Here is a 13,896-nt window from a genome sequence, read left to right on the forward strand (position 1 = left end):
CACTTTTGTGTCAACTGTATAGACTTTGTGTTTTTGTTTTAAATCTGTGTACTTAACTTGTCACTGTCTGTATTAATTTGTGCACTTAATCAGTAAGCTTTGGGCAGGAGAACTCGTTTGCCATGGCTGGCTACCCACCTAGGAGAAGGAAAACTCTGAATTTAATCCACTGCTGCCTTGCAGCTATATCCAATCATGGGAAAGGCTTCGGGAGTCAACCCTTAGTAAAAATCAGGAACCGGCAGCCCTTAGGCAGTTTTCAGCAATCAGTGCTACACCCAGGCAGAGTCTACGACGCCGTTGACACCAAACTGTATCGGCACTTGTCGCACCTTTGGATACACCAGCTGCGACATCGTTCTGAGCACAGCTAATGCCCAGGGATGATCCATAGTGGCTTCGCGACTTATGGAGGCCATAACTTAACTAGTCACTATCTACATATATTATGTTTTAATTTGCATACTGAACTTGTCCCTGTATGTATTAATTTGTTGTCAGAATGTGTCTTTCACTGGCATGTGGAGGCGCTCTGGACTATACCGATCGATTCTCTCGATGTTTTCAAACCCTGCCCGTTTAGGATGTACGGTCAATCTGAAGGATCATCTGAAATATGTAAAACAAACATGATGTATTGTTACCTAGATTTTTGTAACGACTGACACCAATCCAATAACAATGGGCTGAACCTTCGTGACTTTTGTTTACGAGCATTAGGCTAATTTCCCACCTACTCCACTTTACTGTGTCCTCATTGAACCCATTGCCTTATAGGATTAAAACCAGATTTTTTGTTCGCTTTAAAACGTATTCAGCTTTGCCACCTACAGAATAGGTCATACAGTTTTATTACTCCCTGTGTAAGATAAAATCTTTTACAATTCCAGATAAGTAAATGATGATATAGATCTATATAGGCCTACATATAGAATACATAACCTATATGATAATTATATGAGGAAAAAAGAACACCAGCATAAAGGTAATTTAATTGAAAAGGTAACGTTTTGTCTAAGGTAGGCCTAATTTTTTTTAATGAAATGACCGAATGGTGAAAACCAACAAAAAAAAAATGTTTTCGGTAATCGTCCGGAACTAGTGAATATGACCTTACGAAAGATCCAACAATTTTAAGTTACTAAAAATAGCAGTATCGACATGAACACAAAACTCTCTTCAATGCTCTCCCCCCCCCCCTTCTCTCTCCCTTTGTTCCCCCGCTCTTTAATCCCCGTATAACTACCATAACACTATGAACTGCACTGGCCTATGTATTCTCTATTCTTCTGTTTTCTAAAAACTTCTTCAATCTGATGTTGACATTTCTGTCAAACGGTTACATGAAATGTAAACAAGATATCAAGGGAGGTGACCCAACTTGTTTTTAGTTGGTACCGGGATATCTGAATCAGTGAATGGCAGGTTCGATCTTATACTGATCAGGACCCAAAAAAATCGATCACCCAATGATTGGAAAGTGTGAAGTCCTTGGCCTGGGGAAGCATGAACGTGTTCTGGCTGTTCTTGTTTTGAATCATTTGAACAGCGGACACAACTGCGGAGAGCTAGACAAATTATTCACAATTTATTTTTGGTAAGTTTAACATCTTTATACCTAATTATAGGCCTATGTTTTATATTTAAAAGGTTTATGCCCTTTTAGGGAGAAATTGTCATTTATTATTCAAAGTTATTTATCAATGAATTAGAAGACAAATATTTATTGGAATTATAAATAGGCAAGTCAAATGATTTTATAATTAAGAAAAGTAGGTAGCCTCAAGGTATGTTCATGTATTTGTATTGCAAATATTTCAGTTATCCTACATGGTCCACCAGACTAAGGGATAGGTGAAAGTGAAGTTATATTTTCATGTGAACTTCACAATCTTAGAGTATATAAGGTTAAGTTGAATCTATATTTTATAGTCCATTTATAGCTTCATTTTGCGTCTCATTTACATGAATTCTCTGCCCATGCTTTAAATCCTTGCTAAGTCCACATGAAAATATAACTTTACTTTCACCTATCCCTTAGTCTGTTAGACCATTGGGGTACTGCACAAGATCTAGTGACCGTCTTTTTTCCATTCCTCTTTGTCAAATGCCTTGGATAAAAACTATTTCAACGACAGACCTGGCCATTCCTTTATGTTGTCTTCCCATCGCTTTCTGTCTGCCTCTTCCTCTTTTCCCTGGTTCTGTTCCCTGAAGGAATTAGAACTTAAATATGCGTAGAACACCCTCCCTTCGCTCTCTACTGATGCTGTCATGATAATGTTTCTATGGGAGAACGAAATCCTCTGGTCATAACACAGGCTTTGAAGTTTAAACAAGATGTATGCAGATCATTGCGTACTGGGGGCTCAGCTAACGACAGCCTTGTTTGTTAATTGGCCTTACTAGGGTGCGCTAATTAGAAATAATGAACCAGTTTTTTAAATTAGTAATTACACACTGTAGGCTATTTACTGTTGGAACATATTTCCAGACCTATAGCGTTGTGTATTTGACTACGGTATATTTAGCACTAGGAACGTGTATCTAGTCAAATGGTTTTGTTTATTCTCTCCGCTTCTCACAAAATGAAGTAAGTCCACTGTGTATTGCAGGTCAGTGAAATTATAAAAGACATCTGAAATATCCTACGCTTGACGTATTAAACAAATTCAGGGACAAAACAGTACTTACTAGACCTCATTAACAACGTAAGATTCAGCCTATATTTGAATCAGTTTCTAAGTGTCAAAAGTAACACTGTCTCATACAGAGCTATTATAACCCCCACGCCTGTAGAATCTTTGGTGTTTTCGCTAAGTTTTCAAATCTATGATTTGTTGTGAAATACAATAGGGCAGATAGCAGTCACCCAAATGGAAATCTTATCTCCTACTAAAGCCTCCCCCCTCCCCCCAAATCTCACACACGCATACACATGTATTGTTAGGTACACTATGCAGTTAGAAATCTAATTCTAGCCCTAAGGTTATAGTTCACTGCTATTAATAACCACGCCCTGACACGGCAACGTTGTAGTCTGTCTGAATCGGCACTGTTTACCTTAGCAACAAATGGCGCTAAGTCGATATAATTTTTTTTTTTTATTGAACGCAAGCCTCGTCCTCGAACAATCGTTCAAACACAATGCATGTGTCCTAGTGTTTTTTTTTTCTTTTGTATTTCGGGGACTCTGTAGTCTAATTATTTCTCTCTGTTGACATCTAGCTTTTAAAGTGCAGCGGTCCTCACGAAGGTGAAACAAAAAAAGCCCATTTGGCCTGCGATTCAATTCTACCTCAACAGCTTGTACGTCTAATGTTAAAAAAAAATTGAATAATTTAAAAAATCGAAATGAACCAAACAATCCTTCATGCTGGAGTCATGCTGGTAGTAAAGAGATAAAAATTCTTTACCTGAAAAGCAAATTATAATAGCAAAATGTATGATTTACAAAAAAAAAATTAGTTTTTTTTTGTTTATTAGCTAAAATAAATTATTTGAATAAACTATGCAGATGAATAATATAATTAAATAATCGTTAATGGCTAATTTCTTTTCTACCCTTTTGCAAATTTTATCATAAGTGGATTGTGGGGTAAAATCTAAGCCTCATCACTTGGGATTCCTGTTTGAATGAATAGGCCTACAAGGATTACTTCTTGATCACTGAGCTATCGTCTGATGTGAATGTCAGCCAAATCTCGCGAGATGTATTATGTACAGTAGTGACATTTCGGTTCTCTCTCATTTTTTTTCTACCTTTTCTTTCTCTGTTGTTTAGAGTTAACTTGTAAAGAGAACACACATTCTGGTTCATTAATAAGCAATCGTTGCTTCAAGCCGTCCTCTTATCTGACTACTGTTCTGAATCAAGGTTTCTCACACAATTACAGACATGACCTTTTTCTTCTCTAATATTTATCCGATGCACTTTTGGTGTGGCACCAAAATGACGCCTTGAGAATTGATAAAGAATTTGTTCAGAACTAAATCTAAATGTGAAATTATTCATTATAGTGAACCTTGGGCCACATCGAAAAGAAGCGTCGACAGTCTAGAAACCAGTCTAGTCATACATCTAGACCTAAGTGCTGTGGAACATCTGTGGTCGACTCTTGAGAGTTCAGAATTCACAAAGAATTTAGTTGGTTCTTTAATAATTTATGCACAATACAACGAATATATATTACATTGTTGAAATCAATTCATTTCTTCATCTTGTGTTTATTTTTGTCTTTAGTTGTTGTTTTTTCTGGACTAAATGTAATTTTGTGTGTGATGCAAGATATGCATAGCTTGGCTTACAGTTTGGCATTCACTCAACACAGTCTCTTTCTAACACAGTTTCCCCTGCTGGTATCTCACTGAGCATGATCGCACACATTACTCACGCTATCGACACATCAGGAGTGGGCGTGGAGGACCGTTTGTACAATATATGACGTCATATACAAACATACTTGGCATTCTCACTTTAGCACACACATCTCACTAACTCAAACACACACACAAGCATTCACTTACAAGATATATGATTTAACTAGAAATATAGCAAAATAAAAACAGAACAAAAATAAAAAAACGGACGTTCTATTTTATGTTTATATTTTAACTTGTACAAGTTGATTCCCTAACTTTGTAATCATTTCTTGACGTTGAATTCATCAACTGAAATGTACACCATTTTGGTTTTGCGATATGCTTATGGTCAACCTAATAGTTCTGTTACCCACGTGATGCAACTTCTAGACCTAGATTTATACATATCTCTGGTTCCGTTGTGAACGAGACTCATCAACTTAACACATTGTCTCTCCCCTCTCTTTAGCGTGTTCTGTGTGAAGTCGTTTCTTAGTCCGCGCCTCTACTTGCTCTCAGTAGTTCCTCATTTGAACTTGGACAGAGTGCACACGTCTGTTGATTCTAGCATCTTCACCATTTAGGTTATCGCCCATATCTGAGTTTCAAAACAAGCTGGGTGGAAACGAACGAGGGCGTCACCCGTCAACATGTTGCAGTTGGCCGCCACGGAATGTTTTTTTCCTCAGCGAGTGAATGGGGCGCTGATGGTAATAGAAAACTAAGATAAAATAATGAAACCAAGCCAATAAAGAAACACAATAAGCTGTTTCAAATATTTTATTTGCTATTCTAACATCTTTATGATTTTAATATACACGAATGTATCGACGTCATGGTCCTGAGTTTAAACCCCTCCCCTCCTGCTTTTATTCCCTACCGTAGATTTGTGCTAGGATGTAATCAGTGCTTTTTTTTTGCGGGTACTCAGTGATGGATCACCTAACTTTTAACTACTAATAAATTAATGTTAAAATACAAGAAAAGTAATACTTCCTCCCCACATTTAGGAAGGTATCGGTACGCACCGTCCCCCACACAAAACAACAACACTGGATGTAATACTGTACATCTTTTAAAGAACTTTCGAAATTTATGAAGCAAACAAACAAAAGAGTAAAAAAAATGTTCAAGCACTAGTTTATGTGTAATCTGTATTTTATAACATAAGATTAGTAAGGGGAGAAAACCCCAGTGAGTTTGAAACTAACACTATTGCTTTAATTAGAGATGCCAGTTGACTAGGTTATCTCCCACTTTAGGCCTACTGTTAGACTAGAACTTAGATTTAGATTTTATATCTAGATTGTTGCATTGCTTGTATTCTACGTTGTTTTTTAAATCAATTATTCACAAATTCAAAACTTAAGTTTCAAAAACCCCAAGAAAAATTTACTATGGTTATAAAATTCAAACTAAGAAGTAGAGTGGATATAATTCTACTGGCAGAGACGGAGTTAATGAAATGAGTGGCGAGTCTGGTGACATAAATTGAATGAATACAACAGAGTGAAAACAGGGGAGTGAATACAACGGACTGGATCATTGAGATTTAGATAGTTATTTCGCACATTTCAAACATTTCGCATTTTTGACACCCAACCGAGTAATTATTTACAACGATTACACCAGGCATGTCAAACTCATTAAGGTGTATGGGCCACATAGAAAACTTACTATGACCTGAGGGGCCGCAGCAAAAAAAATCAGTTGCAAAACAGCCTACTAGTTTTTTTTTTTTGTAAATTAGAAATAATGCAATACAATAATTAATGGCATACCTGTCCCTTAGCTAAATTTGTAGTACTAATGGCTAATTAAAAAATACTTTGATTACGCATTATTTTCTTTGTCCTGATGCTTGACATCTTTTCTGGGATACCATTTTATTAATGTCAGGTTAAAATTTGTTTGCCACTGACGCTTTCATCACAGATGACAAAATTTTGATCAGATAATCTCGAATGGTGAGGTGTTTTTGTAGCTTTTATTATGGAAAAGAACTGCTCACAGAGACAAGTGCATGCAAACATAGCTAGAATTCTGGCTGCAAATTTCCGCAATTCAACATACCGTTCAGGGTAAATAACTGTACAATTTTGGCACAGTCATTTCAATATACTTCGATTTCAACTAAGAATCTGTCTGCTATTATATCAGCTCTAGTTGCACATTTCCAGCAGCATTTTCAGAATCAAATGAGAATGGAGATACAAAACACAAAAATTCTTGCTCTTATGTAACGAAGTCACGAAAACGGTCATTGAAAGCATCTACTGACGATTCCAGGTGTTAGACATATTTACCAAATGTCGCAGCCGTATTTAATATTTTTAGTTCCTGACACGTTCAGAAGTGAACAAGATTTTCACTTCATATTTGGTTTATCTACAGTCCTAATTTTGCTTGAAAGCATTTCACTTGATTACACGCAGTTGTGACAATTTTGAAGATTTAAATTCAAGTCTTGCAGGTGACCAGTGGGATCAACTGCTAATGTCAAATCCTGAACACATTCGTCAGTTTGGAAATGTTCAACAGGTTCAACTTTCATGTTCAGAAACAATGCGATTTCCTCACACAGTACAAACAATCTCTTCAATATTATATATCATAAGAGCCAGCGGACTTCTGTGTAGTAGGGAACACAATCAAATTAATGTCTAATGTCATCCAAAAACATTAAAAATTGACGAGCATTAAAACCACGGGCACGAATAAAATTGAGAAGCGATTGAAAACGGTCTTATGACATGTTGGAAGTTGGAACTGTAATTGATGTGCGCAGAATGTTTCTGGGTGAATGATGCACTGAAAATGAGCAAATTTAAAATTATCATCAGTCTCTCTTATTTTTGCAAGTAACTTTGCATCAAAATCATTTCATTTCTTGGTTGGTGCGCCATACCTTGTTAGACTAGATAGCTTTATCAAAGATAAATTGTACTGCATTATCACCTCCTGTCATTTCTCAAAAACATCCTCGCTTGTTGTGGTGTTATGCATAGAACAGAACTCAAGTAGTTCCTCGTGTATGTCAAAATTCCTGTCACAGGTCCTTATGAATATAACCAACTGTGCTACACCCTTTACATCAGTTGACTCATGGAGAGTCAATGAAAATAATTCAAAATCAACTATTTTGTTCTTTAATTGTTCACGCAACCTGACTGACATGTCATTTATTCTATCTGCCACAGTGTCAATAGTTAACGCTATTTCTTTGAATGCTTTCACCTTTTCTGGACAAATTACTTCGGCTCTAACGACACACTTCTTCATAAAATCACATTTATTAAATGATTTACAATGGCTTACAATGAAGTTTGACAAAATGTAGCTTGCTTTCACTGCAGACTCGCCCTCGTTGTTCAGTTTAATAAATACTATTTTTCAATTGAAGTAGCTTGTCATCTCTTGTTTTCCAGCGTAATAGTTTAACATTATTTTTATAATTTAATTTTTTAGGAGGCCAAGGGGGCCGCATGCAAGGTGGTCGCGGGCCGCATGCGGCCCCCGAACACCCAGTTTGACATGCCTGGATTACACCCAACCGAGTAATTATTTACAATGATTACACCCAATTTAAGGCCTGCGGACATGGAATCAAAGTTCAGACGTCTACGGTGTATGCACCCCAATCCACAGGCGTAGCAATGTGTATGGCACCGCACAGATCGTCTTGATTAGCTATCAGCTAATTGTTTGTTTTATCCTCTGTGAATTGTTCCTAAATTTCCTAAATTTTGCAATAAACTATGCACAGCGACTAGGAAAAGTCCATTCATGACTCATAAGTGAATGTTTAAAAAGTTACTGGACTTGTCGATCTAGTTCTTGTTCTTGAGTCAACAAAGTGATTATAACGTTTGCCCGTTCAAATAGTACGCGTAACCGGGAAGGGGGGGGGAGATAAACTATTCAGCGGACCGGCCGTATAGCTACTTAAAAGAATTTTTGATACTCGCGTATAAAGATTCTAAAGATTTTTTAAAAGAGGCCTACCTGGGTGTGTGTGTGTGTGTGTAGAGCCTTATGCGTGTGTTTATAAGTGAAAGGAAACACGTCCTCACTAAATACAAACCAAATCGAGCCAAACTCTCAACTGTAATTAGCGTGGACGTGTACAATTAGGCAGTTGAACCATGGTTGGACGTTTCAGAAAGGAAATATTGCAATAACATAAGTCAAACTTAGTTTAGTTATTTCTAGTTATAAGCTTAGCCTTAAAGATAACGTGAGGAAAAAGACAGGCCTGCTATAACAGAGGACTATATCGACTCTAATCAAACTACGAGAGCTTCTTGGCTTAAAATTGAAATTGTTTTTGCTGGATGCTGGAGAACTGAATAAATCAATATTGAGAGACTTGTGTGTGTGTGTGTGTTTACAGTTAGAGTTAAGAGGGAAATGACTATTAAATCTATTCGTTGCCCAAACGAGGTGGGACCTAATTGCTGACCAACAGAAGGTTGAGTCTCATTCGACGCATTCAATTTCAGAATAATATAAATTTTAGCGAGCATTTCCGGTACTCTAATCTACGATTCAATCTTTTCATCCGTAGGACAGAAGGACAGAGACTTGGACTGACATTAGTAGATCATTTAGTTAACACAAATATATAAAACAGTTAAATATTGAATAGTGTTGGAGAATTGTCTTCCGGCAAATGCCCACTAGTTGAACAAAGACTATCAGGCCGAGATTTATTAATTTTTATTGTTGTGGTCATCACAGATCAACTAGTCTTATATGTGGGTATCCTTTCTTTGGCCAACCATGCCCCCCCCCCCCCCCAAAAAAAAATTGTAATCAAAATAATTAAACACAAGCAAAACACACACACACAAACTCTTGGCTCTATTGGCATAAAAGGCAGAGTTGGGTTTTTGTCCATCGATCGATTTTTTTCCAGCACAAGAACTAGGTCTACAAAAAAATCAGGCCGTAGTACATGAGCCATAGGATCAAGATTTTTTTTCTGAGCACTCAACGGAGATTTGTGGTTGCGTAGATCTAAAAATCTGAACCAAAACCAAAAGTACAATATAAAAAAAAAGCTCTTTATATAAATGGGCTACTACACTTGTGTAGACGTCTTTGCTTCAATTTCGTGTTAATATAATTAAGACCTATATGTGTGTGTGCGAATGACTAAATAGATGCTACAAAGACACTAGGCCTACATTATAAGTCACTTTGAGTCGTCCACAAAGAAGCAGTAATCAAGAGGTCAGGATTTTAAAACCGCCGTGCTTGATATAAACTGTCTGATTAGTTCCATAAAAATAAAATCAAACGCGGCGTTTAGCACCAATTAACCTGAGAGTATTTCTTACTTAGGTCAGATGAGAAATCCCTCTACCCTATCTGTTGTTGTTTTTTTCGTCCATTCAGGGTCAATGCCCTTCTTAGGATACTTGGGCTTTGTCCTATCGGAATTTAAGTAGGCCTATTGTCTTATATAAGTCTAAAGCTTGACTATGCTCTCATTATAATGTCTTTATGAAAAAAAAAAAACTTAATTAGCCCCGTACAATATTTCTCACAGAATCATGGCATCCGGTGGAGATCTGGCAGCGGTCAAGCAAACATTGCTGAAGTACAAAGAAAGGTCAGAAACAACTGATTGCCTGAAACTGACCCCGTTCATGAAGTGTATTGAGGCCTGCGGTCTGAAGCAGTATAAGACAACAATAGAGGCCTCCATTTGGGCTCTGTTCCAAGATAAAGCGTGAGTATGTTACGTGCGTGTGAGTCATAGAAGTAGAACGTGACTTTTCTATAGTTATAGGCTACGACGTTATGGACAGTCTCAGTGGTGGACGCGTTGAGGTTGCCAAAGAAATGTAAACAGGAAGTTTCCTACACATTATCTTCTGTAGCTCTGGTAGCTTCTAGCTTCTACATTGAAGAGTAACTGGTGTAGGGGAGATAATACGATTCCGGCACCTTATCTGAAATTCCTTTCGTGACTAGCGACGTGCTGAGACAATTTCCTTACAGCACGTGAAAGGAATCGGGCAGCGTTTTTTTTAAGGTCTCCCTGTTTCATATCATGCAGGACGCGACATTCTGCGAGAATGTGTCTACAGTCTCTGCGGTGTCCTCTCTGCAGTGGCAGCATATTGAGTCTTAATGTTCTCTGAATCGTCCAAATTACGCGCCTACATGCCCTTCAAGGGCAAAATTCTCACACTGATTCTTTCTTTTATGAACTGTAACGCATTATGTATCGCTTCAAGTTTAACTTCTGAAAAGATGAAGACGTCTTGACAGCCAATGCTGTTGCATTATCATTGTAACATTTATATCTAAAATTTTGTCTTTTCTTTGAAGAATTGATAAAAGGAGAATATGGGCAGACATTTTTTTTTTTAACTGTATAGTTTCAAGATTAGCCAATAGCGAATTTTTTTTAAAAACTTCATCTTCTAAAGGCTTATGGGTTTAACTCACGTTGAAATAAAACTTTCGGTATAACTGAGATAACTGAGGAGAAGGACCCTTGAATTTCATTTACATTGGGGCGATATGCTTTCATTTACATTGGGGCGATATGCTTTCATTTACATTGGGGCGATATGCTTTCATTTACATTGGGGCGATATGCTTTCATTTACATTGGGGCGATATGCTTTCATTTACATTGGGGCGATATGCTTTCATTTACATTGGGGCGATATGCTTTCATTTACATTGGGGCGATATGCTTTCATTTACATTGGGGCGATATGCTTTCATTTACATTGGGGCGATATGCTTTCATTTACATTGGGGCGATATGCTTTCATTTACATTGGGGCGATATGCTTTCATTTACATTGGGGCGATATGCTTTCATTTACATTGGGGCGATATGCTTTCATTTACATTGGGGCGATATGCTTTCATTTACATTGGGGCGATATGCTTTCATTTACATTGGGGCGATATGCTTTCATTTACATTGGGGCGATATGCTTTCATTTACATTGGGGCGATATGCTTTCATTTACATTGGGGCGATATGCTTTCATTTACATTGGGGCGATATGCTTTCATTTACATTGGGGCGATATGCTTTCATTTACATTGGGGCGATATGCTTTCATTTACATTGGGGCGATATGCTTTCATTTACATTGGGGCGATATGCTTTCATTTACATTGGGGCGATATGCTTTCATTTACATTGGGGCGATATGCTTTCATTTACATTGGGGCGATATGCTTTCATTTACATTGGGGCGATATGCTTTCATTTACATTGGGGCGATATGCTTTCATTTACATTGGGGCGATATGCTTTCATTTACATTGGGGCGATATGCTTTCATTTACATTGGGGCGATATGCTTTCATTTACATTGGGGCGATATGCTTTCATTTACATTGGGGCGATATGCTTTCATTTACATTGGGGCGATATGCTTTCATTTACATTGGGGCGATATGCTTTCATTTACTGGGGAGGTGCCTGCCATTTAGGCGACCTGACTTTCATTTAATAGGCTTGTGTGTGTGTGTGTAGAGCTTTGATCTGTAAACTTTTTACTAGTGGGTCTCAACCTTTTGTGTGTGAGTGGTGTGTGTGTGCCTTTCCTTTCATGTGGCTAGCTACGACCCTGTAGATGGGTTCAAAGATAACAAATATAAGATTCAAACTAGTGATAGCCAGTAATGCTTTAGTTGCAAAAAAAAATATTTTTCGTTCTAATATTTTCTGTTTTTAAACATTTCAGTGTAAAGAGGACACGCCCTCCCCCCTCTCAATCACTTGTACATAATTTCTTTCTCTGTAAACTCCTCTGCAGTGTTCACCCCTCTCCCTTTTTTCCCATAACCACGCCCAAATATGAATGTAGCAGACATTTTGTTTTATTCTATTCACCATTCTACACGATTATACTTTCTACACGTCTTGTCTACAGAAAGAAAATAGCGATTGATAAGATAGCCACGGATGTTATCAACGAGACTGCCGCTGACGTCATTGCCAAGAAGCGAAAGATAACAAAAGGGAGAGCACCAGTGGATGATCCCGAGGTCCAGGCTCTGGCCAATGATATAAGGGCTAAGATCGCGGCCAAAGCAAACGAGGAAACAGTTGAGTATTAAACCCGAACATTTCTACAAATTGAACCATGATTGAACTAATTTGTCTAAACGAAGGGAGGTGACTCTAGAAAAAAAAGACACATTTTTAATATCAGTACATGCCCTTTTATTCTCTACGAAATTGGAGGGATTTTTTGTTAAAACAAGTTTGTTAATAACTGTATGGGTTTAAATAACTAAATATTCGTATGTGATGGGTGCTCGGCAGAGGTATACTTAGCTTATTTAAGTCTCAGGGCAAGCATACTGCTATCGGGAACAAAACTTTCAATTTCAACTGGACTTCCCTGTGCCTCACGTCTGTTGGAGGAGAATAAATTTAAGGTGACTGGTGTAACACTGACCACATGTTACCATTGTTAACCCCTTACCATGTAAATATGTAGACTCTACCTCAATTACACTAATTGTTTGTTTTTTTTAGTCAAGTTTTCCATATATGGATTGATGTTATTGTTTTCCAAAAGAAAGTCTATAAAGAAATGTAGCCACTTACTTTTCTTCAAGTCCTATTTTTTATCTACACTTCACAGAAGGCTGCCAAAGTTGATGCTACAACAGCTCGCCTGACAGACGTATCAGGATACACTGGATCACATAAAGAGAGATTCACAGAAGATGGAAAAGGAAAAGGCAAAGATGGTCGAGTGGAAACAGTGGAGAACTCTGGTTATGTTGGAAACTACAAAGGTGCTGGAACATATGACAAGAAACATTAGACAATAGAAATCATCTTTTTTCCCTTCATGTTACCTTTTTTTTTTTTGATTTTACAAATTTCCTTCACAATTTCCAGGCAAAATAAATATCCATAAAATACAACTTGTACAATACAATACATAAGTTTTATGTGTATATACTCTGTGATACTAGCAGCCTTCAGTTTTTTATTAGTGCCTAATTTTACACTTCTTCTATTTGTACATAGTCAGTGTGGAGACTTTGTTTTCTTTCAAGCAGAACATTTTTTTTTTACCAGTTCGACAAGTTTCAAGTCATACATTTGATGAAATTTCAAAAAATACACTGTCTCTTTGTGTGGTTTCAATTTGAACCAAAATATTTGTGTACCAGATTATAATTAATGTCAATATTGTATGTTGTAATAAACATTTAATTTATTCTTAAAGTTTTGTTTCTTTTTGTTGTTTATAATTTGTATACATTAAATATACAAAGTTATCATTTAATTTTGTTTAATTTAGTTTTCTCAGTTATATAGATCCCCAGCTTTAAAGAATTCTAAAAATATGAAATTTCTATCATCAAACCAAACCATTTATAGTGATGTTTTTTTCCCCACCAGTAGAGTGTGAGAACTGAGAGAGTACTTCTAGTCAGCAAACAAAATGTTAAAAATGCGAAGTTTTACTGTAATACAAATAAATGTGTGATTGTGTAATTACTTAATTGAACCTGAAAGGTTGACTA

The 13,896-nt window shown here is 37.0% G+C and overlaps 1 protein-coding gene across 1 annotated transcript; it reads left to right on the forward strand.

The window, feature by feature from the left end:
• The first annotated feature begins 1,354 nt into the window (after positions 1–1,354).
• LOC106054709 (tubulin polymerization-promoting protein family member 2-like) lies at positions 1,355–13,594 on the forward strand. Its single transcript, XM_013210700.2, has 4 exons — positions 1,355–1,597; positions 9,917–10,099; positions 12,279–12,453; positions 12,999–13,594. Exons 2-4 carry the CDS (start codon positions 9,921–9,923, stop codon positions 13,182–13,184), a joined length of 540 nt encoding a protein of 179 aa, XP_013066154.1. The 5' UTR covers positions 1,355–1,597; positions 9,917–9,920; the 3' UTR covers positions 13,185–13,594.
• The last annotated feature ends 302 nt before the right edge of the window (positions 13,595–13,896 follow it).

Source organism: Biomphalaria glabrata, chromosome 2 (genome assembly GCF_947242115.1).
Source record: "Biomphalaria glabrata chromosome 2, xgBioGlab47.1, whole genome shotgun sequence".
NCBI lineage: Eukaryota > Metazoa > Mollusca > Gastropoda > Planorbidae > Biomphalaria > Biomphalaria glabrata.

What these genes read in the sequence shown, in the direction of transcription:
- LOC106054709 (XM_013210700.2), top strand. Translation starts at nt 9,921, where the DNA reads ATGGCATCCGGTGGAGATCTGGCAGCGGTCAAGCAAACATTGCTGAAG. An exon ending in GCTCTGTTCCAAGATAAAGC is followed by an intron (nt 10,100 to 12,278) that starts GTGAGTATGTTA and finishes TCTTGTCTACAG; the next exon opens with AAAGAAAATAGCGATTGATA. An exon ending in CCAAAGCAAACGAGGAAACA is followed by an intron (nt 12,454 to 12,998) that starts GTTGAGTATTAA and finishes TACACTTCACAG; the next exon opens with AAGGCTGCCAAAGTTGATGC.